The sequence below is a fragment of the Tamandua tetradactyla genome, chromosome 5 (assembly GCF_023851605.1).
Source record: "Tamandua tetradactyla isolate mTamTet1 chromosome 5, mTamTet1.pri, whole genome shotgun sequence".
Lineage (NCBI taxonomy): Eukaryota > Metazoa > Chordata > Mammalia > Pilosa > Myrmecophagidae > Tamandua > Tamandua tetradactyla.
Window position 1 is genome coordinate 33,702,079 of NC_135331.1, and position 25,751 is coordinate 33,727,829.

A 25,751-nucleotide genomic window follows, 5' to 3' on the forward strand; every position below is an offset into this window, starting at 1 on the left:
CCCCCCCCCCCACCATGACCCACTGGCTCCATCATCCAAAGGTCCTCCTAGAACTTCCTGCCCCCTTCCTGACACCACCAAGGGCAGGAGACTTAGTTTAGCTGCCCCGTTCAGTCCTGGACTGAACGGGAGCTGGTAAGAAAGTGGGCTGGCCTGTTTGCAAGGATGGCTTGGGCTAACAAGGCCCCTCCTTGGGCTCACCCTCATTCCAGTTGTGCTTGGGCCCCTCTCCCACATGGCAACTGGTATGGTGGGACCCAGTCTGCACCGCAGAGGCTTAATACACACAGGGAGGAAGTGAGGCAGGAGGAAGGGCTTTCAGGCTCCCAGTTTCCCCAGCCTGGGCCATACCACTGCAGCAGGGAAATAGTACCCAGAGCCAACCCAGGCCTCTAGAGGTGCCCTTGGGGACATTTGATCTGTGCCAACTGCTCTGTTCCAATTTTCCTGTCCCTGCCTCGCTTTGGTGTCCCCGAGGACCTATCTGGGCCCCTCTGCTTATCCTCTCCCATGCTCAGGACAGCTCTCCCAGTGCAGATGACCTGGGGCCCTGTGGCTTAAGGTGCTACCCTATTGAGAAGACTCCCAGGGCCCTGGGCCTTCCCAGCCAGCCCGGAAACTTCAACCACAGCAACCAGTTATTTTTGGAATCTTCAGCTAGTGCCCAGGGGACTGCTGGATCCCTCTGTGTGCCAGCCACTGTGCTAAAGCCTGTGTGAGTTACCTCCTTTTGCATTTGTTTACCTTCAACTAGTGGAGTGTTTCAGTTGAGAGAGTGCTCCAGAGCTGTGCTAAAATCAGCCATGCAAAGGATAAAGTGTTTCCACCCCATCCTTCAGTCCTCCGGTTTTCTTTCCTATAGGCAAACATCACTGCTAGATTTTTTTCTTCCAGGGATATTCTGTGCATGTATACAAGAAAATCCATATCAGCATTTACTAAACAAATGGCAGCAGGTGATAGTCCCTTCAGCACTTTGTTATTCTGACCTAACAGGAGGAATTTCTGGAACTTTCCATCTCAGCAAATACAGACCACTTCAGTGTTCCTTGTAGGGACAATCCCCAGTTAGTCAATCCCTGCTGAGGGAACTTCAGGCTGTTTCCCTATTCTGTGAGTGCAGCTAATGTCCTCCTACAGACAAGCCTGCTTGTGGCACAAACGTAGCTGGAGGATTGAACCCCAGAATTGCTCTGTGAGGGTATATGCATCCTTTTTTTTTTTATATGGTCAGCTGATTTTTAAAAAATATATATTTTTTGAGAAATCGTCACACACATACAGTCCAACCATATTATACAACCAGTGGCTCACAATATCATCACATAGTTGTATATCCATCGCCATGATCTTTTTTAGAACATTTGCATCACTCCAGAAAAAAAAAAAAGAAAAAACTCATATATCCCATACCCCTTACCCCTCCCATTGACCACCAGTATTCTAGTCTATCCAATTTTTTACTTTATCCCCTATATTATTTTTTTATCCTTTTTTTTTTTTTTACTTATCTGTCCATACCCTGAATAAAAGGAGCATCCAATACAAAGTTCCCTCACAATCACAAAGTCACATTGTAAAGGCTGAATCATTATACAATTGTCTTTAAGAATCAAGGCTACTGGAACACAGCTGAACAGTTTCAGGTAGTTGTCTCCGGCCCCTCCAATACACCATAAACTAAAAGGGAATATTATATCTATGTAATGCATAAGAATAACCTCCAGGATAGCCTCTCAACTTTGAAATCTCTCAGCCACTGAAACTATTTTGCCTCATTTCTCTCTCTCCCCTTTTGCTCAGGAAGCCTTTCTCAATCCCATGATGCTGGGTCCTGGCTCATCCCAAGAGTCCTGCCCCACATTGCCAGGGAGATTTACATTCCTGGAAGTCATGCCCCTGTAGGGGAGAGGGCAGTGCGATCACCTGCTGAGTTGGCTTAGAGAGGCCAAATCTAAGCAACAAAAGCGGGTCTCTGGGGGTGACTCTTAGGCATAATTATAAGTAGGCTTAGCTTCTCCCTTGCAGGAATGTTTCATAGGGGTGAACCCCAAGATTGAGGGCTCAGCCTGTTGATTTGGTTGTCCCCACTGCTTATGAGAATATCAGGAATTCCCCAAATGGGGAAGTTTAATATTTCCTCCTTTCTCCCCAGTCTCTCAAGGGAACTTTACAAATACTGCCCAAATTACTCTGGGATATATCAGCACAGGGCAGCACACTAACCTGGACAAATCAACAAGATCTCACGCCCTAGTCAAGATTTCATATAATTATGGTGTTTAACTAAACTGACCATAAATGTTAAATTACATAATGCGGTATCCAAAATACAAATTTTACACCAAATAAACCTCTCTCCCTTTGGTCTCACACAGAAGTTGAAGTTTGAAAATACGGACCATATCATCCTTTACCCTGTACTCTGATTTACCTTAGCCCTATCCAGATCAGCTTCACTCATATCTCTAGTTGAAGTCTGATCACTTTTTCAGCTTTTTAAACAGTTCCTGTATGGGATACTGCTGAGTTTCAGAGCTTCAGAGGTCTAACTCTGAGTCTCAGGTGTCATAAATACCCGAACTTTCTGTCAACGGCCAGGTTATATATAAGCAGCTCAGTATCTCAGAATTTAGAAATAACGCTTCCAACTCCTGAATACATGTAACTGCTGTAGGAGCTTACAATCTAGGACCCTTTACAATAGGCCCCAGCCTGATAACTCATGCTCTTGACTTCAGTTCACCAAGTTTGTACCTTATAGTTAATGCATATGAGTGAGGCATGATATTTGTCTTTTTGTTTCTGACATTTCACCCAACATATAGTCCTTAAGGTTCATTCATTCACCTAGTTGCATGCCTCACAACTTCATTCCTTCTTGCAGCTCCTCAGTAGCCGTTGTTATGTATACACCATAGTTTGCCCTTCCACTCCTCAGTCGCGCTTTTCAGCCACCACCATCTGTTGCCATACTGCTGCCATAAACACCAGTGTGCAAATGTCCTTTCATGTCCCCACACTCAGTTCCTCCAGGTATATACTGAGCAATGGAGTTGCAAAATCATATGGCAACCCCACCCCTGGCCTCCTGTGGAACCACCACGCTGCCCTCCAAGGGGTTGCACCTCTCAGCTTCCCTACCAACAGTGAACAGGTACATCTTCTCCACGTTTTCTCTAGCACTTGTTTCTCTCTGTTCATTTTTAACCAGTTTTATTGGCACATCATACAATCCAACCTATGTAAATAGACATGCTAACACCACCATAATCTGTATAGAGACATTTTCTTCTCTTCCGCAGAGAATCCATAATGCCTTTGTTTACATCCAGTGGAAACATATTACAATGTTACCGTTGACTATAGACCCTAGCTTGCATTGATTGTACTTTTTCCTGTGCACCATCTGTGCTGGTTTGAAAGGAAGTATGCCTCCTAAGAAAAGCCATGTTTTAATATAAATCCCATTTCATAAAGGTAGAATAATCTCTATTCAATACTGTATGTTTGAAACTGTAATGAGACCATCTCCCTGGACGATGTGATTTAGTCAAGAATGGTTGTTAAACTGGATTAGGGGATGACATGTCTCCACCCATTTGGGTAGGTCTTGATTGGTTTATTGGAGTCCTATAAAAGAGGAAATATTTTGGAGAATGAGAAACTCAGAGAGAGCAGAGAATGCTACAGCACTATGAAGCAGAGAGTCCACCAGCCAGCGACCTTTGGAGATGAAGAAGGAAAATGCCTCCCAGGGAGCTTCATGAAACTGGAAGCCAGGAGAAGAAGGTAGCAGATGATGCGGTGTTCACCATGTGCCCTTCCAGATGAGAGAGAAGCTCTGACTGTGCTTGCCATGTGCCATTCCACTTGAGAGAGAAACCCTGAACTTCATCGGCCTTCTTGAACCAAGGTATCTTTCCCTGGATGCCTTAGATTGGACATTTCTGTAGACTTGCTTTAATTGGGACATTTTCTCGGCCTTAGAACTGTAAACCAGCAACTCATTAAATTCCCCCTTTTAAAGGCCATTCCGTTTCTGGTATATTGCATTCTGGCAGCTAGCAAACTAGAACAGCATCCATTTTCAACACCTTGCAAGGTTGACGTCCATTTGTTTTACCCAAGGCATCCTATGTTTTAAATTTTATTTCTTGTTTTGAAAAAGAAAATACATTCACATGGTTCAAATTCCAAAAGGCAAAAAGAATAAAAGTGAAAAATTCTTTAACCCCTTCCCCTCCTTCTACTCCCTAAAGGGGACCACTGTTACCTTCCAAAGCAACTCAATTAGGTCTAATAGGGTTTTTTTTTTCTTCTATACAAATGGTAGCATGGAATACACACGGTTCTGTTCTGTACTTACAGCCTCGAGAGTTTTCCATTAGCAGTCCCTTACAGAGCGCTTCTGCAGGCTTTTTTTTTTTTTTTTTTAACAGCTGTGTGGTCTCCCACTTAATGGAGATGCCACCCTTAACAGGTCCCAAGCAATAAACATTTAGTTGTTTCCACGGTTTTGCCAGGTCACACGATACTGCAACGAATATCCTTCTTTATGACTTTCACATGTAGATAAATTCCTGAGTCTAGAATTGCTGGGTCAAAGTAAGTGCATTTATAATTTTGATAGCTGTTGATAAAACGTCCTCTAATTTACAGCAAGGAATGAGATGCAGGTATAGTATGTTTGTTATCCTAATACCCTCACGAGCTCAGTTTGCTATAATACTTCTTAATTTTTGCCATGCTGAAGAGTAAAAAATGGTATCTTTTCTGTTTAAATGGGCCTCTTTTCATTTGTTTTTGAGTCATTTGTATGTCCTTTTTTTAAAAAAAATTTCTAGAGCAGTTGTAGGTTTACAAAAAAATCATGCAGAAAATACAGGGTTCCCATTTATGCCTCTCCGTGGCCTTCCCTGACTTCTTGTTCTTTACCCACTTTCCTGTTGGGTTGTTTGGTCTTTTCCTAATTGAGCTGCACTAATCTCCTCCACTCTGTTACTGTTTTTTTTACTTTTCCACGCTGAAATTGTGTTTTATGTAATTTCTTTTTAATCTTTTTTTTTCTTCCTAGTACTTGTATAATTTTTGCCTTGCAATCCTGATCCATCTGGGCTTTTTATTTTTTGGGTGTTAGGAATGAGGTAGGGATCCAAACTTCCTCTTTTCCCCAGATGGTTACCGTCTCAACATCATTTATTGAATAATTCATATTTTCCCCACAGATATGCAATGCCATTTTTCTCATACACTCAATTTCCACATATATTTGGGTGTACTTGTGGACACTGTTCTGCATGAAGGGATTTGTCTATTCATTGGCCACTATCTTTTAAAAAAATTATTGTGCCTTTATGCTATGATAATTCATAGTACTCTCTTATTCCCCCACTTTTCCCCATTTGGACTTTACAATTCATCTGTCACTTCTTAAAGAGGGATAGTATTTTTATTTATATCATATCAAATGTTATTTTAACCTATAAAGAACTGGCATTCTTATAAATAATGATTTTTATATCCAAGTGCAGGATTCAATGCTTTTCTGTTGATTCAGGCCTCCTTTTACATCTCATGGTGATATTTTAAATGCTCTTTATTTGAAAGACTTCTTTCATGCACCTTTACTCTTCACATGTAATTCATGGACATTTTCCACTTTTTGGTTCCTTTTGTAAATGGGTTTCTTTCCAGTCTTTTCCGTGTGTGCATGTGTGAATACACATACATAATATATACATAATTTCAAAAACTAAACTCCAGACTTTATTCACATTTCACTTGTTTTCTCACTAATGTCCCCATTGTGTTCCCATCCCATGTGTCACCCTGTCTGCTTAGTCTCCCAAGGTCTGTAACACTTTCTCAGACTTACTTTTTTTTTTTTTTTTAAAGAAAAGATTCATTTTTTTTCACACAGCACAGTGCAAAATAGTCCTCTGTGTCCCTCCCGGACCCTTTTTTTTTTTTTAATTTCTTTTATTTAATAAACAGACCAACATACACAGACTTTCTTACCATATGATCATTCCATTTTACATAGATAATCAGTAATTCACAATATCATCACATAGTTGTATATCCATCATCATGTTCATTTCTTAGAACATTTGCATCAATTCAGAAAAAGAAATAAAAAGAAAACAGAAAAAAAGTCATATATACCATACCCCTTACCCCTCCCTTTCATTGATCACCAGCATTTCAATCTACTAAATTTATTTTAACATTTTTCCCCCTATTATTTATTTTTATGCCATATGTTTTACTCGTCTGTTGATAAGGTAGATAAAAGGAGCATCAGACACAAAGTTTTCACAATCACACAGTCACATTGTGAAAGCTATATCATTATACAATCATCTTCAAGAAACATGGCTACTGGAACACAGCTCTACATTTTCAGGCAGTTCCCTCCAGCCTCTCCACTACATCTTTTTTTTTTTATTTTCTAACATGGGCAGGCACCGGAAACGTCCTCTGGCATCGCAAGCAAGCATTCCTGCCTGCTGAGCCACTGTGGCCCACCCTCTCTCCATTACATCTTAACTAAAAAGGTGATATTTATATTGTGCATAAGAATAACCTCCAGGATAACCTCTCAACTCTGTTTGGAATCTCTTAGCCATTGACACTTTATTTTGTCTCATTTCTCTCTTCCCCCTTTTGGTCAAGAAGGTTTTCTCAGCCCCTTGTTGCTGAGTTCCAGCTCATTCTAGGATTTCTCTCCCACGTTGCCTGGAAGGTCCCACCCCTGGGAGTCATGTCCCACGTAGAGAGGGGAAGGGCAGCGAGTTTGCTTGTCTTGTTGGCTGAGAAAGAGAGAGACCATATCTGAGTAACAGAAGACCTTCTCTTGGGGGTGACTCTTAGGCCTAATTTTAAGTAGGCTTAGCCTATCTGTTGTGGCGTTGTTTCATATGAACAAACCCCAAGATTGGGAGGCTCAGCCTATTGCTTTGGTTGTCCCTACTGCTTGTGAGAATATCAAGAATTCTCCACTTGGGGAAGTTGAATTTTCCCCCTTTCTCACCATTCCCGGAAGGGGACTTTACAAATACTTTTTTATTCACTGTTTAAATCTCTGTGGGATTTATTGGGGCATCACTCTGGACAAACCTACAAAACCTCATGCCCTACTCAAGGTTCCATGTACTTACAGTGTTCAGTTAAGCTGTCCACATAAGTTATATTAGGAACTGCACTAGTCAAAATATAAATTTTGTACCAAATAAACATTTTTTGCTTTAATCTCACACATAAGTTAAAGTTTTAAAATATGAATTACCATCTATTTTCAACATCCTGCAGCATTGACATTCCTTTGTTCTTCCTCATGCAAAACATTTTAAAATTTGTACATTTAGTCACTATCATTGTACATTCTAGGCATTCCTAGATTGTACCATCTCAGTCTTTATCGTGTATCTTTCCTTCTGATTTCATTTGTGACCCCAGCCCTCCTACCTCTATCATTCTCACATTCAGCTTCATTCCGAGTTCTCAGACTTACTTGCTTTTCATGACCTTGGCAGCTCTGAGAGGACTAGTCAGGTATTTCTTAGGATGCCCCTTAATTTGGATTTGTCTTTTTTTTTTTTTTCACAGTTAGACTGGGGTTATGGATTTTAATGAGGGAGACCCCAAAATACTTCAGATGGGCCTTTCCCCTCCCATCTTGTCAGGGGTACATGCAATCCACATGACTTATCCCGGGTGAGGTTAGCGTCTGCCTGATTTCTCCACTGTGATGGTACTTTTGCCCCCTTTTCCTTATTCCATTCTTTGGAAACGTCACTAAGTTCAACCCCATTGAAAGGGGGCTGCAGAAAGTACTTGGAACTCTTCTGTAAGGAAGACATATGTTTCTTCCCCCTTATTTATTCATGGAAGTTTATTTTTATACTTTGCAGTTACTCCAGTACATTATTTATTTTGTTGCTTACGTGGCCTTGGCCATGTGGGGTGCTTTCAGTTGGCACCTGTGTCCCTTGCACATCCCACCATCATGTTGTGTTTTGAGCCCTTCCTTACTTCCCTGCATTACAAGATGCTCCATGCTCATCTTGCATTTTCTATTCCCCAGGCTTTAGAACCAGCCATTTCTCTAGGGAGCTCTGGTTCCTTTTATTGAAGAAGGGCGTTAGAAACCAAGGTCTTAGCTGTGGATGTGCTTGTCGCTTTTAGGTAGCATTTCTGGGTCCTCTCGGTGGACAGAGCTAGGAAATTGGCTTATGTGTACTGACGCACATCCCTCCATTGCATTCTGTAACTGGGAGCTATTTAGAAAACAAAAGGGAATTGTTTTATATATACAAATTTTGTTCTCCCAACATTACTACATCGTCTTGTTTTCCTCTTTGGATCATCTCATTGCATCCCACAGCAACTCTCTGACTCTGTTGCCCCTTTTACAGAGAAGAAAACTGAGGCTCAGAGAGTAACTTGCCCAAATAATATACCCCTGGAAGGAGGTTTCAAACCCTAGGTGCCAAACCCAGGCCTCTCTGGGAAGCCCTGGCCTGTGCTGCCTCCTTGTGTCATGATGGTGGTAAGACCTAGCCAGACCCGGGGGAGGATGACCAGATACACTCGCTGGGAGGCATTACTGTGATTCCCAAGGTCCCAGCTCACATTAGACATCTGAGAGGGGTATTCCTGGTTCAGGGTCAGGGTGAGCTACTGCCAGGACAAGTGGTGTGGGGAGCCATAATCAGTGGTGGAGACAAGCCATCGTTAATAGTTGGCTGTGTGGCCAGGCAGGCTGGGTCAGAGGATTATAGAGAAATGGCCCCTGGGAACTTGATGCCGTCTAGAGGGCTCAGCCCCAGGGAGGGGCTGGAACCAGGACCTGCTGGGAAGAAGCCATGAGGTCAGAGGTCAGGTGGCTGGGAGGCTGTGGGCAATGAGCTGGAAGAAGGAGAATTCACCAGATGTTTGTCCCTGCCCAGGGTTGCAGCAGACAGCACCCTGGCAGCCTCGTCCTGGGAAAGGAGTGAGGGCAATGATGAGAGAAACCTTCAAAATTCATACCGCAGGCAGAAAGGCAGCCCTCTGGCTTGCTGGCCTTTGGGGTGCCTGGCACCAGGACTGCCCCCTGCTGCCACAGCTCAGCTCAGCCCTACGGGTGACCCAGCCTCCCCAGCACCCGGGATGCTCCTCTCCCAAAGCCCCTCCCCACAGGGCCTCACGCTGTCACTGATCACCTCTTGACGTTCCTACTGGTTCCCCGGGCTGCTGGTTATCAGGCTGGACAATTTTAGGCAAATTCTTGCAGCCCTCTGAGCTTTGATGGCCTTACCATTAAAGGGCCCAGTTATAGCACCCACACTCTGGAGTGGGCTGGGACACTCGTGAGCTCGGGGACGCCTAGCAACGCTGCTGTGAGGGGGCCTGGGGAATGTGTTATCCCCGCGGAGTCTGCAGGGCTTCATGTAAGCCTTTGGACATCCCTATCCGTCACGTACCTCCATCATTGCACACACACGCATGCACACACAGAAACACACACACCGGCAGCCCCCACTGTTTGAGGTTCCTGAAGCACTGCCCAAGCAGATGGAGGAAGAGAGAAGACCCTCCCTACCTGATGTCAGTCCCACAACCTGCAGAGAGCCAAGAAGGAAGGGCAGGGTGGGCTCAGTTTATTTATTCCCTGCCTCATTCCCCAAAGGAATTGAGGCAACTCACAAACCCCAGAAGCCTGAAAAGCCCAAAAATGAGAGGGAAAGTCTTGTGAAGGGGAATCAGAGCAGGAAAGGAAGAGGAAGCCAGGGCTCCCCACACTTCTCCTGAAGACCGGGAGCACCTGGCAGAAGTGGCCGAGGTCTGGCGCTGAGCTTGCTGGTGGAAGAAGAGTGAAAACTGACCAGGCCCCCAACCCAGATCCAGAGAATGAAAAGGCACCTCCTGCTTGGGAGAAACAACCTCTGGTGGCTGTTGGTGCTCCCTGGAGGATGCACTCCTCCCCAGATTCAAGCCTTAGTTCTTCCTCCCAGGCCCCCTCCTTCACTGCCCCCAGGCAGGGGTGGGCATGCTGTCTGTGCTCTCACAGTGCTGGATTTCCCACGCTCTAGAATCTTCCCAACTAAGGGCAATATATGTGTGTTGGGAGGCATTATATATACACACATATATTGCCCTTAGGAGAGAGGGTTGTAGAATGGCATATATATATATATATATATATATATATATATATATACACCATCTCAACTTCCTGGCAAGCAGCAAGATTTGGAATATTTGTTGGAGACGAATAAATGAAAGCCTTAGTGCAGAAATGTGCAGATGTCTGTGCATTTCACCCACTGCCTGTGCAGCGCCAAGCTGAGTGAGGTCAGAGATGTGAGAAACCCCCACTTAGAGGAGGGGCTGAGCAGGCCGCGATTTTCCAAGCTGTGATGGGGAAAGGGCTTCTCCTCCAGTCCCAAGGAAGGGGACTGGGGTCTGGGACTCTGGTTTCCAGGGCTGCACAGCTTTGAGGGAAGCTACAGGTGCAGACTCAGGCAAAAAAACGAACTCAGCAGTGACATGGTGTTGACTGATTTCCAGATCTTTCTAGAATTGTTCACCTCCAGTCTTGTGGGGACAGGGATTTGGGGCAGAGCTCCAGCCACCGGGTATGTGTTGGGCTCAGCCCCTTCTGTCCCTGTCCCCTCAATAAGGGCCATTTGGAATATGGTTTGGTGCTCGAGCAGAAAGCAGGAGTTAAGGCCTCAGAAGAGGCTATACAGCTGTGGGTCGGGGCCGCCTTGGAGAGTCCCCGACTCGCCCAAGGTCACAGAGCTGGGGCGGGCTCCAACCCCGGGCGGTCTGGCTCCGGCGGGCTGAGGTTGATCAGGAGCCAGCCGCGGGGACCGGGAGTGGGAAAGCCGTGCTTGGAGGAGCGGACGTGGGGCGCGAAGGGACTTTCTATTTTGGAGCAGGTGATCCGAGCGGGGTACACTGAGCAACCTCCCCGGTCTCCCTGCACACACACACCCCCCCTTGTCACCTTCGCGAGACCCTGTCCGGGAGGGGCGTCCCGGGATGCTGGTGGGAGGAGCGGGCGGGCGGTTACCTCATCGCCGCCTCCTGGAGGCTCCTGTCGCCCGCGCCGCCAGCTGGAGCGGCGACTCGGGGCGCAGAGCGAGGGAAGGACAGAGGCACGGAGGCGCGGAGAGGCGGCGCCGCCCCCCGCCCCGTGGCTGGCCCCGCGCCGGGGTGGAGGTCGAACCTCTGTGCTCCGCGCTGCCGGCGGCGCCTCCAGTCGCGCTGCGGGGCGGAGGCGGGGTCTGAGCGCGGCGCGCCGAGTCTGCTCCCTCCGGAGCTTCTGCACTCGCAGGAGCTGCCCGTGCCTCCTCCGTCGGCCCGCTCGTCCGGCTCTCCGCCCTCCTTGCCGCCAGCTCTGCCTTCGGGCCCGGCCTCTCGGGGCCCCGGGAGCTCCCGGAGGCGGCGAGGGGCGCGGCGGGGCTGGGGCGCGCGGGACCCGGCGCGGCGGCCGCACGGCCAGAGGGCGGCGCACGTTGCGGCTCTGGCTCATGAGAGGCCCGGGCGCGGGGCGCGGTAGCGCGGGCCGGCCATGGGGGGCAGCCTGCGGGTGGCCGTGCTGGGCGCCCCGGGTGTGGGCAAGACGGCCATCATCCGCCAGTTCCTGTTCGGCGACTACCCCGAGCGCCACCGGCCCACGGACGGCCCGCGCCTCTACCGGCCCGCGGTGCTGCTCGACGGTGCAGTCTACGACCTGAGCATCCGCGACGGGGACGCCACTGGCCCGGGTCCTAGTCCCGGAAGCCTCGAGGTAAACTCGAAGGGCGGGCGGGGGCGTGTGACAGCGTGTGTGTTTGCGTATGTGTCCTTGTAAGACTGCTTCGAGGCACCCCGGCCGGGTACAGAGATTGCAGGATAAACGTGTGCAGTGGGTTCCTTCCTGGTATGTTTGTTCATTCCTCCCCGCAGGCCTGGAGGCGCCCCAGCCCCCAGGCCTGATGCTGGACGATTTTGCAAAGTGGCTTTTTCCCTCTCCGGTGGGTGCTTCTGTCTGCCTGCATCGCTGGTGGGAATGGATCAGTGGTGGCGGAGTGTAGCTGTGCCACCCCCAGGGTGCAGTTACGTGTTTAGGGCCTTCAACAGAGCCTTAGCGGGACTGAGGCCAGACACAGGGGTGTAGTTTCCGAGGTGGGGGGGTGGAGGGTGGAGTCATTCCTACCCTCCTCCCCATTCCTGTGACCCGGAGCAAAGACTCTTATAGTAACTTGTGGCAAGTCCAGGACAGACCTTGAATCCTTGGCGCTGGATGCCTCTAAGAGGTGAAAAGGAAAGAGCAGGCAGGATTAGGCAGGACTTCGTGGAGGGGGCAGCATTTGGGCTTAGCCTTAGTTCTTCCTCCCAGGCCCCGTAAGGAAAGCGGCATAAGGAAGACCCTCTACATTTCTGCACTAAGGTTTCATTTATTCATCTCCAACCAATATTCCAAATCTTGGGGCTTGCCAGAAAGTTGGGATGGATTTATATAAATGTCCTTAGGAGCGAAGGTTCTAGAACACCGGGGAGCCATGGAGGAATGAGTAAAATGATTTGAAGAGGTGGCCACGGCATTCCAGGTGGAAAAAATAGCAGGGGCCTAAGTGGGAACACCTGAGGGAAAATCTGTGGCTTGTGGAGGCGTGAGAGAGGGGTCTGGTGGGGAGAGTGTCTGCCCGGCTTGGAGCTGGGTAAGGCAGAAAGAGAAGCGGGGAGATGGGTTTGGGGGTGAGGTGCGGGTGGGGCAGACCTACAGCACAGCCATCACGCGGGGGGGGGGGGGGGGGACAGAGAGGAGACCTACTGGTGGCCTACTGGCTCCAGGCAGGGTTCGAAACTTTTTTACCCTGGCTGCCATGAGAAAGGAAGGGCCTGGAGAGCTGGGGAGGAGGGGCACACAAATAGCGGCGGGGTGGCCTGCGGATGAGCTGTGGGTGTTGGGGCAGGGTCCTCGCAGAGGGTCAGGGAGTTAGGTGAGGAGTTGGCTCTGGCAAACCCTGGCCTCCCGCCCCCAGGAGTGGCCGGACCCTAAAGATTGGAGCTTGCAGGACACGGACGCCTTCGTGCTGGTATACGACATCTGCAGCCCCGACAGCTTCGACTACGTGAAGGCGCTGCGACAGCGCATCGCCGAGACCAGGTGGGGACGCGGCCCGGGGAGCAGGGGGCTGTTGAGGGGAGCTTTCGCCGGTCTGGCCTAGCCTTTGCCCCAAGGGAGTGGATAGGTTCTCCCCACTGTCTTGGGCCGCCCGGGCTAGGTCTTTGTCGATGTACCGTCTCCGAGTCTTGTGTGGTCGTCAGCCTCCGAGGACGTGATATTTGCTGGGGGCGCAGCGGGGTGGTTCTCTGGCCGCAGTGGGATTTTCTTCTGCCGTGTGTGTACTCGTTGGGGATGGGAGGTGGGATTCTCAGGCCCGTGGAGTGCCCGGCACCACGTCTCTGACCCTCATCCGGCCCCTAGGCCGGCGGGCGCACCGGAAGCACCCATCCTGGTGGTAGGCAACAAGCGAGACCGGCAGCGGCTTCGCTTCGGTCCGCGGCGCGCGCTGGCCACCCTGGTGCGCAGGGGCTGGCGTTGCGGCTACCTCGAGTGCTCGGCCAAGTACAACTGGCACGTGCTGCGCCTCTTCCGGGAGCTACTGCGCTGCGCTCTGGTGCGCGCGCGCCCTGCGCACCCAGCCCTACGCTTGCAGGGGGCGCTGCACCCAGCGCGCTGCAGCCTCATGTGATCCAGTTTTCTACGAGGCCGGCCAGTGCGACCTGGGTTAGACTGAAACACTTGGAGGCCCAGCTTGGACGAGACCGCCCAACTTCTCTCTGAATGGACACGAGACTCTCCTTGATTGGACCAGATTGGACCGACTCCTGGGCGACAGCCCTCTTTGAATTTCATTGAACCTAAGCAGGTTCAAAACCCTATTGGACAAGCCCGATGCTTGCTGGTACCTCGTTGGGCCCCACCGCCTGCCAGGATCCCATTGGGCCAAAAGGACTTGGCTATGAATCTGATGGGAACCTCTCAGGCCACTCCTGGCCTGACTGGACAGAGTCCCACTCCTCATGAGGCAATAAAGGGGAAAACAATTGAAGCTCACCTGGCTTTTATTGGGTGGGCAGGATGGGGTCTGGTCTTAGCTCTGGAAGTCAGAGCGGCCAGGTTTGGCCTTGGCAGTTAACTACAGAATCCCAGTGTGTGATGAGGGTCCGCAAATGGGCTTGATGGCCCCCCAAACTGAGCCCCCAAGAAGCAGACAGAAGTGACTGGAGCAAAAAAACTTTACTGTCAGAGGTTCTGCGGGGCCACAGGGGCCCCCTCTAAGGCATTCAATAATATTAGTAATTAAATAGCAATGCTCATCCCCCAACCGGAATGTACAACCATGGTCCCATTGTGCCATTATGGTCCCGAGGGGTCTGGTCCCATGAGGTCTGGTCCCCGGGAGGCAGAGGGGGCTCCCTGATGCTGAGGGGTTAAGGCCACAGAGGAAAAGGAGAAGGGACAGCCTGGGACAGCTGGGCTGCTTCATTACATCCAGGAATCCGGCTCAGCCCTGGGGCTGACCGAGTGCATGGCATGCCAGGGCTCCGTGGGTCCGGACGGGCGGCGGGGGCCCCGGGGTGTGGGGATGCGTGAGGGCTTCCGGTCCGGCTGCGTGTCCATCCGGCCTCGTGCCCAGGTCTGCAAGGGCTCCAGGCCAGCCAGGGGGCTCCCTAGTGCATCTGGCGGCCCCCCTACACCAGGGCAGGAGCTGCCCTCGTCAGAAGAGCTGGACAGGGCTGGGCCACGCGGCCTAGGCAGCCCATTGGCTGTCCGGACAGGGTCCCCGGGGGGACCACACTTGCCACCCAGGAAGCTGAGGGACGAGGAAGAGGAGCTGGAGGAACAGTAGGCCGAGTCTGGGGCTGGAGGGTCTGCAGCCCGGGCTGGATCGGGGGCTGGTCCGGCGGGGGTTCCACCAGCAGCAGCGGCCTCCAGGGCACGGGCGTTGGCCAGGAACTCCTCTTCCAGGCGCTGGAAAAGTTGCTGTTCCTGTTGCGGGTCAAGCTGCAGGGGTGTGCGGAAGGCGCTGGCCGGTGTGCCCAACTCTGGACTGGGGCTGGAGACGCGGGGAGGCCGGGGCGCCACAGGGCTGCGGGCACGGGGAGTCTGGGGGCTGCTCCGGCCCGAGCCCCCACTGCCCCTACCCCGTGGCACGCACGAGTGCTGCCCATCTCGGTCCCTGCGCACCAGCAGCAGGGACTGCTCCACGCGGCTCTGGCTCCGGGCCCGCCGGGCAGGGCTGGGGGCTGGCAGCCGGGCCCCCCTGCCCCCCGGGGCCCCACGGGGCCGGCCCCGCTCCAGCCGGTCCCTGGACTGGCTGCGAGGGGCCGGGGGTCTTCTTGGGGAGACCGGGGTGCCTGTGGTCAGCCGCCGGCCGGGACGTTCCTTCCGGGACCCAGTGGCTGAGTCGTCACTGCGGGGACCACCGAGGGGGCCGCTCTGGGCCGAGGAGGCTGAGGAGTCACTGTCCCCAGAATAACGGCGGGAGCGGGGATGAGGAGGCAGCTGATCCCGGGGCCTGGGCAGGGGAAGGAGAAAGAGAAAGATGGGGCATCTCGGAGGGAGGAGTGGGGAGGGGGGGGGAGGCAGGGAGAAGGAAGGAGCAGATGTGTGGTTGCCAGGTGAGACCTGTGGTCTGGGGGTGCTGGGGGAGGGCTCTCAGGGACATCTGACTGCCCTGGGGGCTCCCCGGGAGAAGTGAGACTCAGCGGCAGCTTCCTGCAGAGGACGCACGGCCTCCAGGCGCTTCCCCTCCCCAGGCCTCCAGACTCCCCGGGGCAGGCCAGGCGGAAGCCGCCGGCTGTACTGGCCGCTGCCCGCCCAGGCCCGCCCAGCTTTGTTGTTACTTTGGTTCGGTTGCCGTGGAGATGGGAAGCCTGGCTCCCGCCCCCACCCACGGGAACTTTTCCCAGGGTGTGAGTCACTCCGGAGCAGTAGGCTCCTCCAACATCGGGGCCAGCGCGGACACCCTGAACCTGCACCCCCTGGACCCCCCCACCTCTTCGTCCTCTGCTGTCTCACCTCAGTGGGGTCTCGGCTCCCTCCTTGGAGCTGCGTAGGCTAATGGGAGTCACCTCGGGCCGCGAGCCCCGGCGCTCGCCCCCAGGGGCTGGGCTGCCGCCCCGGGGGCTGGGGCTGGGCGACCCCCTCTGGGGGGAGAAGGTGCGTGCCCGTGGCTGGGTTGGGCGGTGGGCTGCGGGGAGACAGGGAAGGCGGCCGTGAGGGATGGAGCCATGCAGTGCGAGCCGTAGCCCGAGGCCCCAGTCCGAGCCCCCTCCCCTCCCCACGTCCACCCTCCTGCCTGGGCACTGACCGGTGGAGGTGCAGCGACACGGGTCATGCTTGTCCAGGTAGTGCTCCAGTGTATCCCAGCCGCCACCCACACGCACCATCACGTGGCTCCTCAGCACCTGCAAAGCCACCGCTGGGCAGGTTACCACCGGCCCTGGCAGTCCAGCCCCTGGCCCCACCTGCTGGGCAGCCCCTGGCGCTCACCCGCACGAAGATGAGTAGGCTGGAATCTCCCACGCGGTACTTCCCCTCTGAGACCTTAATCATGGGGAACTGGTCTGGGCAGGTGCAGCGTCCCAAGATCTCCCGCACCTGAGGCCAGAGAAAACAGGCTGGAGGTCAGGGCTCCGGTCCCTCCCCCTGGGACTTAACATGAGCAGCAACCGGGGCAGGATGAAAGAGGGTCTTCTGGGAATGGGGTCGGAGACCATGCTGCTCCAAGACCGGGGTGCAGCATCCATGCATGACCCTTTACCAGCAACCTTTCTGGGTCAGGGAGCAGACCATGAGAGAAGAGTGAGACTGGAACCCCTTTGTGGAACATGTCCCCCCAACCCCAGAGCCTGGGTAAGTCCTGGAGCCCATCTTCCTTCCTCCTTTATCCACTTCATGGACAAGGAGCCTGAGGCTCATACTGGGGGCCAGGCCCCAAGAGGAGGCGGGCCATGGGGTATGAGCAGGGTAGCGGGTGCTTGCTGCAGACACGTGGGCACATGCACACATGGGCTACCTGCCAGCGAACAAACATCTGCAGGCATGTCCTTGCCCCACCCGCCCCCAGCCCATGGCAGTGTAGGGGGAAATAAGCAGGTGGAGCCTTGGATGACCTTGACCTAGGATGGGGGCAGGGCAGCAGCCTCTGCCCACAGCCATCCAGCTACCCCGTCCAGGGGAGGAGCACACCATAGCCCTGACCTCCCGATAAGAAGGAAACTCTTGGCCTGGCCCCCAGGGGCGGTTAGGTCGCCTTGGTCCTGGATGAATGAGGCAAGAGCTGAAACCATGGGCTGGTGCCTCCTACGCTCACAGTGGGGCTAATCCTGCAGCTCCACGCAGGACCTGGCTGGCTGTCCCAGATGTGCGCAGGGCCCTGGGGAGTAAGAGGCACCTGCCTGTGGGGCCCCTGGGTCTCCTTCAGGCCTCACTGAGCACCTACTGTGTGCCAGACACCTTTCCCAGGCCTTTCCAAACCTCGACGCAGCCAAGCTGTGTGGCATCCAAACAGGCTTGACTTCTGTGAGGGTATGGATGCATCTCCCTAGCACCTGAATGCAGGGTATACAGGAGGTGCTCAAATCATGCAGCCCCTGGGTGAATGAATGCACAGCACTTATGTGTGTATGGTTAGCACATAAGGGAGAGAGATCAGAGCACAGTGCTGCCCTCCCCCAGCATCTCCCTAGCTCTCTAGTTATATCTAGCTCCTTGGAGCCAAGTATGCACTTGGTGCTCAATAAATGCATCTACGCTGCCCTTTCATGGGGGTAGGATGACCTGCAGATATGAGGATGGGCCCTGAGAGGCTCAGGGACCTGCTGCAGGCCCCAGCTTTGCTCTCCGATCCCTGGTACACAGTCGGTGCTCAGCATGAGAAGCCAAGCGGGTGCCATGCGCATGCGCAGTTAGAGGACTCACCAGCTCGTCGAGATTGCGCAGGTCACTGGGCGTCATGCGGGGCCCGCGGGTGGGCACCCCTGGTGCCGTGGTGGCCTCGGCAGAGTCCTCCCCCGTGGCGGGGGCGTGGGGAGGCGGCGGGGTGGCGCGCAGCTCGCGCTCGATCTCCTGTTCAAACTGCACGAGGCGCGGGGCGAGCAGGCCGAGGCGGGCCCCGCGGCGCGCCACCTCCAGCAGGCACAGCACCACGCTCTTCTCGTTCTTGCGCAGCACCAGGTCCTCGGTCTCGAACATGAGCACCTCGGGCACGCCCAGCTCCCCGCGGCACCAGCCAATGAAGGTGGCCACGTTGTCTCGGGCCATGAAGGAGCCGGGAGCCACGCTGTGCGCCTGGAAGGCCACACCGCGGGCCGGGCGGGCGGCAGCCAGGGCGCGGGCAGCCGCGGTGACGGCGTTGGCGTGTTGGCACAAGGTAGTGCCCGTGGCCAGCCCCGCCAGGAAGCCATCGCCACCCCCGGGCAGGCCCAGGCCGTACAAGGCATTGAGCCACTCGGCCAGGTCCTCCTTCATGGCCTCCACGTAGGCCTCGCTTGAGCGGAAGGGCCGGACGCTCTTGGCTGCTGAGCCCGCGATGCCGGCCACCACGTCCGCCATGCCCGGGCCGGCTGAGTTACTGTGGGCAGGCAGGGAAAGAGGTCAGAGCCACAGCCAGCACCCAGCCGGCGTTCACCACAGAGCAGCACCCATCCTCTTGCTGCAGGCCAAGTGCCTGGGCTGAGTCCCTTGGTGGAAAAAAAAAAAAAACACCTCTCTGTGCCTCAGTTTATTAGTCTGCAAAATGGAACAATAATATTGCCTGCCACGTAGGACTCAATGGTATAATTTTCATAAATAACTTGTGTCGGGGAAGTACACAGAACACGTGCTACGGTTTGGTTGTCTTTTTATGGGGGTGGTGGAGTTGGGGAGTTAGTGAGCCTCCCACTCACCACGGTTGCCTCGTTTTGTAAGTGAAGAACTGAGCCCCAGGGAGATGACGCCCAAAGCCTGGCAACCCCCTTCCCGCAGACAAGAGAGAAGCCAGGTTCAGAGGCTGGAAGCCATCCGGCCGGGAGGGTCCCAGCGTCTCCTCAATCCCCCTTCCCCAAGGACCGTGCCATTATATTATCGACGTAACAGCAAAATAAGTAACAGCAACGTCCTTGGCCAGGGCTGAGCCCACGAGTCTTCCTGGTGGTCAGGGAAGGGGGATTATCTCCATTTTACAATTGAGGAAACTGAGGCACAGAGAGGGTAGGGGCCTGCCCAAGGTCTCAGACCAGTAGGTGGCAGAGCCAGGGCGTCCCCCGGCGGGCCGTGCTGCTATCTCAGGACGCTATCCCCTAGTCTGTCCACCCCTGACAGGCCCCGCCTTCTCCAAGAAGCCTTCCCAGCGTCCCAGCCCCGCGCGAGCCAGGCCAAACTCGGAATGGCCTCTTCTAGGCCCCGCCTGTCCTCCGGGCCATGGCCCAGAGAGGGTGCGGGGCCGCCCAAGGTCACACAGCCCAGGCGGATGAGAGGCCGCTGCTGCCTGACGACGCCGGGAATGGGGGTCTGGGGGTCCCCGCGCTCACCTGGGTCATCCCGCAGCCCCGGGGGGCATTGCCCCGGCAGGGGCCGGAGCCGGGCCGGGGCCGCCGCAGGGAGGTGCCGCCTGAGCCACAGCGGATCCCGAATCCGCCGCCAGCGCCGCCGCTGCGGCCTCCGCACCCGGCGTCTCCGCCCCGCCTCCCTGGAATTCGGATCCGGCCTGGAGGGGGCGGGCGGGGCCCCTGCGCACTCTTAAAGGGACCGCGCAGTTCCTGGGCCAGCCGGGTGAGGTGGGGGAGGAGCTGGAGTCTCCCCCCAGCGGGCGGGCTGGAAAGCCAGGGTTTCCATGCGCAGTCTGTGCAGCGGAGCCCCGGTAGTTCCCGGTTGCACCAAAGCCCCCAGGTGACCCCACCCCCCCAGCCTGGAACAGCCCAGGAGCCCTGGGCCCCCTACCCTGGCTATAGTCCCCAGCGTCCCCTCCACCTTCCTTGGTCTAATGGACAGAGGGACCCTTCTGATTGTGCCTGCAGGCGTGTGTGTATACACACACACACTCACACACAGCACCCTTCTTCCCGGTGGCCTCCCGGGGCAGGCAGCACGGCCTGTTCCTGAGATGGACTCAGGAAGCGATAGTAGCCGAGGACTGCACTGTCACCTCCGGCAGGGATGGACCTCCCCAGGCCTGATAACTGAAGCCACCCTGCCTTGGGCTGCGGGCTTCCTCCCCTCAGTGGCCATGGCTGGGTGTGGGGGATGGCCCCCAGTTACTGCCACCCACTTGGTGACTGGCACCCCATTCTTACTAAATGACCCTTTTTAACCCTGAGGGTAGTGGAGATGTGGGGGGAAGGGAGAGCCATTTGAGCCATGAGGACACTGAAACTCTGAGAGACAAGCTGGTGGCGAGGCCAGTCCGGCCACCTTAGGACGCCTGAGGCCTTGCACAGACTAAGGCAGGGGGCCGCCTGGGTCTGCTGGTGGGGAGGGTTAACTGTGGTTGGTTTCTTTTCAAACTGCAGAGGAGGGACCTGGCAGGATCAGAGGGAAATCCTGCCCCCTGCTGCTGCCAGCTGGGCGGGGATACTAGGCCTGGCTGGGCTGTGGCCACGCTGCCAGGGCGGGGCAGCCTGAGGGGCAGTACCAATGACAGTTGCCAAACTTAAAGCTTAAAGCTCCTACTGTGTGCCAGGTCCAGGCAAGCTCTAGACCTGCAGAAAGTCATGGGGTCAAGTCCAGGAGGGCCATTCTGGGGTGCTGGCAGAGCAGGATTTGAATATAGGACAGGAATACCATTCAAGGATGGGGGCATTTCTTGAACTTCTATTCATTGTGTTCCAAATGGCAAGGTGCCAATCTGCTCACAGAGGCCTCAGGACCTTTCAGTAGGTGGAGCCATTCTCGTCCCAGGGCCCTGGACACTTGCATACCCTCCCCCAACTTCCACCCCCACCCCCACCACGGAGGGAGAGAGGTGGGTAACTATTTATGGTCACGGTGGACACTTACATGGCACCTACTGTGTCCTAAGTGTCTTCTAGGCACTGGGAGCTATAGGGGGTTGTGGAACAATGGAGAGGTGGGACCTGACTTAGGTCCTAACAGATTCCCTGCTGTGGGGGTGGGGTGGGACAGGGCTGCATCTGGAGCCTGGGAGAAAGCCAGGGCTGAGAGGGGGATGAGAGGGCCTCGGGTCCTGGATGTATTTTGAGGGGAGAGCCTGTGGAATGTGCTGGTGAATTGGGTGTGGGTGGAGAGACAGAGTCAAGGGGTGACTTCCCAGGTTCAGGGCCTGAGCATCTGGGAAGACAGGGCTGCCTCCACCTGACGAGGGCAGGACTTCAGGGGTGAGGGAAGGCAGAGAGGTTTGGAAACAAAGGTCAGGGTATGCATATTAAGTAATTTAAGCCTCAGAATAACCTGATAAGCTGTCATATTCTATGTGTTCTCATTTTACAGTTTGGGGAAACTGAGGCCCAGAGAGGTAAAGGAGATATGTGGTCAGCAGCCAAACTGGGATTTGGCCCCCTCTTTGTGCTACCTCCCCGCACCACTAGGCTCTGGACACAGGAGAGGCCGAATTGAACCTGATAAGCTGTGGGTCATTGGGCAAGATAGTTACACTCCCTGAGACTCAGTTGCACCATCTGTAAAATGAGACAATAGGAGGAGTTGACTCGGAATTGGTGAGAAAGAATCCATTACATGCTCAATGTAGGCAGGGGGGAGCGACAGAGGCAGAGAGAACCAGGGACTCATTCTTCCCTCCCTCTGGCCCCATGTGCTGTGGCCTGTGCCAGGACCGTGGTCACAGAGGCCCACTCTGACCACACGTTCCAACATTCTGAAGCCAAGACACATTGCAGCAGCAGCACCAACCCCACTGGCACCGCCAGACCCTGGCACAGGCCAAGAAGGGCCTAGCTTTAACCCTTTCTGGGTGATATGCCTTGGCCTCCATGTCGTCCCCCCTGTTCCATAAAGGATGGAGCGAAGCTGCAGAAACAGCTGCAGGGAAGGGAGGTCTGGGCGTGGATGCCCTGAGGCCATGGAAGCCACCTCTGTGTATCGAGAGCCATAGCCTCCAAGAAGGCTGGGCTTGGCCTTTGGCTGGTGGGCATATGGCCAGGGTTCTCGTGCCCACTTCCGGGTGCCAGCCAGTGGCCAGCTTGGCCTTCATTACAGCTAGAAGTCAAATGGCCATGGAGTCCTCAAGCCACAGCCCTTACCGGGCAGCTCCAGGAACTCTCGGGTGGGTTTGGGTCGACTTGAGGGCCTCCCAGTCTGGGCTGAGCCTGGAGCACAGCCCTGAATAAGTGAGTGACATGCGGGGTTGGGGGGTGGGGGTGGGTGTTTTTCAGATGTGGGCACAGCTACCAGGCCTCCTGCCAGCCAATTCCCGCCCCAGCTGTGAAACAGGTGACCCTGAGCTTCCCCGAGCTGCCACCCCATGCCTTCCACAAGAGTGAAGCAAAACCCACGCATCTGAGCACGCCTGCCTCCCACCCTGCCCATCACACCGCTCCCTTAACCTGCACCTGGCTGCTGCTGGGAGTGGGCAGGAAGGGGCAGTGTGAGAGCAGCTGTTGGCGCGGTTTCCTTGGGTCTGGGGCTGGTTCCCAGGCATGTCTATAGCTGGCCCTGGTAACCGCATGGTCCATCGTGCTTCCTGTGGAGCAGCTGACAGTGTGTGGGACAGAGATCAGTCTCCCCATTGACCCTACAACCTTTGCCCAGGCCTGTGGGGTGTGTCTGTGTTGGAAAATTTTACTCTAAGTGTGACCAGGAGCTCATGGGGAGTTTGGATCAGAGGCCAAACCAACGTAAGACTTTTCCTCTGGTGCCCTTCCCACCTCCCCTGCTCCTCTCCTTCCCATCCTCCCACTGCTTCGTTCAGGCCCCTGTGAGCCCTTCAAGGTAGCCTTTTTGTGGCAGGACTAAGAATCCACACTTCCTGAGTCATCTGAGCCCACTGTGGTCCAGATGCTTGTTTGGGTAGGAAAAAAAGGCCCAAATCTCCCCATGCCTAATGTCAGCACCTCTACCAGGGCTATTTTGCACCAGCTAGAAGACCCTCTCTAGGTAGGGACAGAATGTCACTCCTGGGGCAGCCACCAGCTCCAGGAAGGGACCAGGCAACGGCTGTGGCATCCAATGGTTGTCTGGGCAGCAGCTTCCGGCAAGAGCTGCTTGTTAGGGGCCATATCCAACCCTCAGGGCAGGCCCTCAGCACTGGCTGTAGGGGGTGGTGGTGGGCTGATTCCACTTAGAGCACCCAGCCTTTCAGAAATAAGGTGCCTAGGGATGGAGAGGGAGGGTAGAGTCTAAGAAGCTTTCCTCAACTCTCATCTTGGCCCTTTCCTTGCTGTTCTCCTCATCTAGGAAATGGATGCTAACAGACCTACATCAAAAAATTTAGTAGAAAATCCATGTGTGATGCAGTGGTGTCATGGTCAGATTTGGGTCTCATGAGTATGTACCTGGCTCTGACACGAGATGGGGTGTTCCTTGACCCCTTGGAGGAACAACTCAGGCCAGCAGTGAGCGAGGGTGCTGAGATCAGGAAGCTGGCAGGAGCTAAGAATTTGTAGGGTCTTGTGAGTTTTGGCAAGTATGTTTTTGCATATTCTACTTTTTTCCTCTCAGTGAGATCATATAGTATTTGTCTCTTGTGTCTAGCTTATTTCACTCTATATGATGCCCTCAGAGTTCATCCATGTGGTCGCAGGCATCAGGGCTTCATTCCTTTTTTATGGCTGAATAATATTCCATTGTATAGATGTGCCACTTTTTGGTTTATCCATTCATCTATTGATGGACACTTGTGTTGCTTCCACCTTTTGGCTATTGTGAATAATGCAGCTATGAATGTTAGTGTGTAAATACCTGGAGTCCCTGATTTCAACTTTTTGGGGTATATATCTAGAAGTGGGATTGCCAGGTCATATGGTAGTTCCCATACTTAGCTTTCAGAGGAAACACTAAACTGTTTTCCACGGTGGATGTACCATTTTACATTTTCACCAATGTACCAGGGTTTCTCTTTTTCCATACCCTAACACTTGTTACTTTTCTTTTTGTAAATAGTTGATATTCTAGTGGGTGTGAAATGGTGCATCCACCCATTTTGATTTGCATTTCCCTAAGGGTTAACAATGTTGAATGTCTTTTTATGTGCTTATTAGCCATCAGTATAACTTCTTTGGTGAACTAGTAAGCCCATTTTTTAAATTGGGCTATTTATCTTTTTAAGTTATAGGTGTTCTCTATACAAGCATACCTCGTTTTATAGTGCTATGCTTTATTGCATTTTTCACGTGTTGCATTTTTTATAAATTGAAATTTTGTGGCAACCACATGTCTATTGGTCCCATGTTCTTTTCTTCCTCTTTGGGGTGCATGGGCCGGATATTGGTCCCTTCTTTCCAACAGCATATGCTCACTTCATGTCTCTGTTACTTTTGGTAATTTTCCCAATATTCCCAACTTTTTCATTATTATCATATGTTATGATGATCTGTGATGTTTGATGTGACTGTTGTACTTATTTTGGGGCATCACAAATCATGCCCATATAAGGCAGGGCCTTAATTGATAAATGTGTGTGTTCTGACTGCTCCACCAACCAGCCATTCCAGTCTCTCTCCCTCTCCAATTTTCTGAGACACAATATTGAAATGAGGTCAATTAATAACCCTACACTAGACTCTTAAGTGTTAAAGTGGAAGGAAGAGCTGTACATCTCTCCTGATAAATCAAAAGCTAGAAATAATTAAGCTAAAAAATGATTAAGCTTTTGAGAAAGGCATGTGGAAAGCCAAAACAGAACGAAAGCTAGGCCTCCTGCACCAAGTAGTTGACCAAGATGAGAATGCAAAGTTAAAGTTCTTGAAGGAAATTAAAAGTGCTGCTCCAGTGAACACAAGAATGATAAGAAAGTGAAAAAGCCTTATTGCTGTTATCAGGAAAGTCTGAGTGATCTGGATAGAAGAAACCAGTCACAACATTCTTTTATTCCCTTAGGCCAAAGTTCAACCGGAACAAGGCCTTAGGAGGACTGAGAGGTGAGGAAGCTGCATAAGAAAAGTCTGAAGTTAGCAGAAGTTGGTTCATGAGGTTTATGGAAAGAAGCCTCCTCTGTAATATAAAAGTGCAAGGTGAAGCAGCAAGTGCTGATATAAGTTATCCAGAAGATCTAATATAACTGATGAAGGTAGATTAAACTAAACAACAGATTATCAATGTAGATGAAATACCCTTCTATTGGAAGATGCCATCTAGGACTTTCATAACTAGAGAGGAGAAGTCAATATCTGGCTACAAAGCTTCAAAGGACAGGCTAACTCTCGTTGGGGGCTAATGCAGCTGGTGAGTTTAGGTGAAGCCAATGCTTATATACGATTCTGAAAATCCTAGGGTCCTTAAGATGTGCTAAATCTACCCTGTCTGTTCTCTGTAAAATCCAAGAAAGCCTGGATGACAACACATCCGTTTACAACGTGGTTTACTATTTTAAGTCCACTGTTGAGATCAGCTTAGGAAAAAAGATTCCTTTCAAAATGTAACTGTTCATTGACAGTGCACCTGGTTACCCAAGAGCTCTGATGGGGATGTATAGTGAGGTGAATGCTGTTTTCACACAACATTCATTCTGCAGCCCATGGATCAAGTTGTAATTTTGACTTTCAGGTCTTTTTTTGAAGAAATACATTTCTTAAGGCTATAATAG

General features: G+C 52.9%; 2 protein-coding genes across 2 annotated transcripts; one reads left to right on the forward strand and one right to left on the reverse strand.

Annotated features, from left to right (window-relative positions):
- Positions 1-11,547: 11,547 nt before the first annotated feature.
- RASL10A (RAS like family 10 member A) lies at positions 11,548-14,657 on the forward strand. Its single transcript, XM_077160636.1, has 3 exons — positions 11,548-11,785; positions 13,023-13,147; positions 13,469-14,657. The coding sequence occupies exons 1-3, from the start codon at positions 11,567-11,569 to the stop codon at positions 13,734-13,736; spliced, it is 612 nt and encodes a 203-aa protein (XP_077016751.1). The 5' UTR covers positions 11,548-11,566; the 3' UTR covers positions 13,737-14,657.
- GAS2L1 (growth arrest specific 2 like 1) lies at positions 14,092-19,905 on the reverse strand. The gene is made up of 6 exons (XM_077160635.1): positions 19,567-19,905; positions 17,975-18,626; positions 16,544-16,651; positions 16,362-16,458; positions 16,070-16,241; positions 14,092-15,566 (listed from the first exon to the last, which is right to left on the reverse strand). Exons 2-6 carry the CDS (start codon positions 18,605-18,607, stop codon positions 14,534-14,536), a joined length of 2,043 nt encoding a protein of 680 aa, XP_077016750.1. The 5' UTR covers positions 18,608-18,626; positions 19,567-19,905; the 3' UTR covers positions 14,092-14,533.
- Between the last annotated feature and the right edge of the window lie 5,846 nt (positions 19,906-25,751).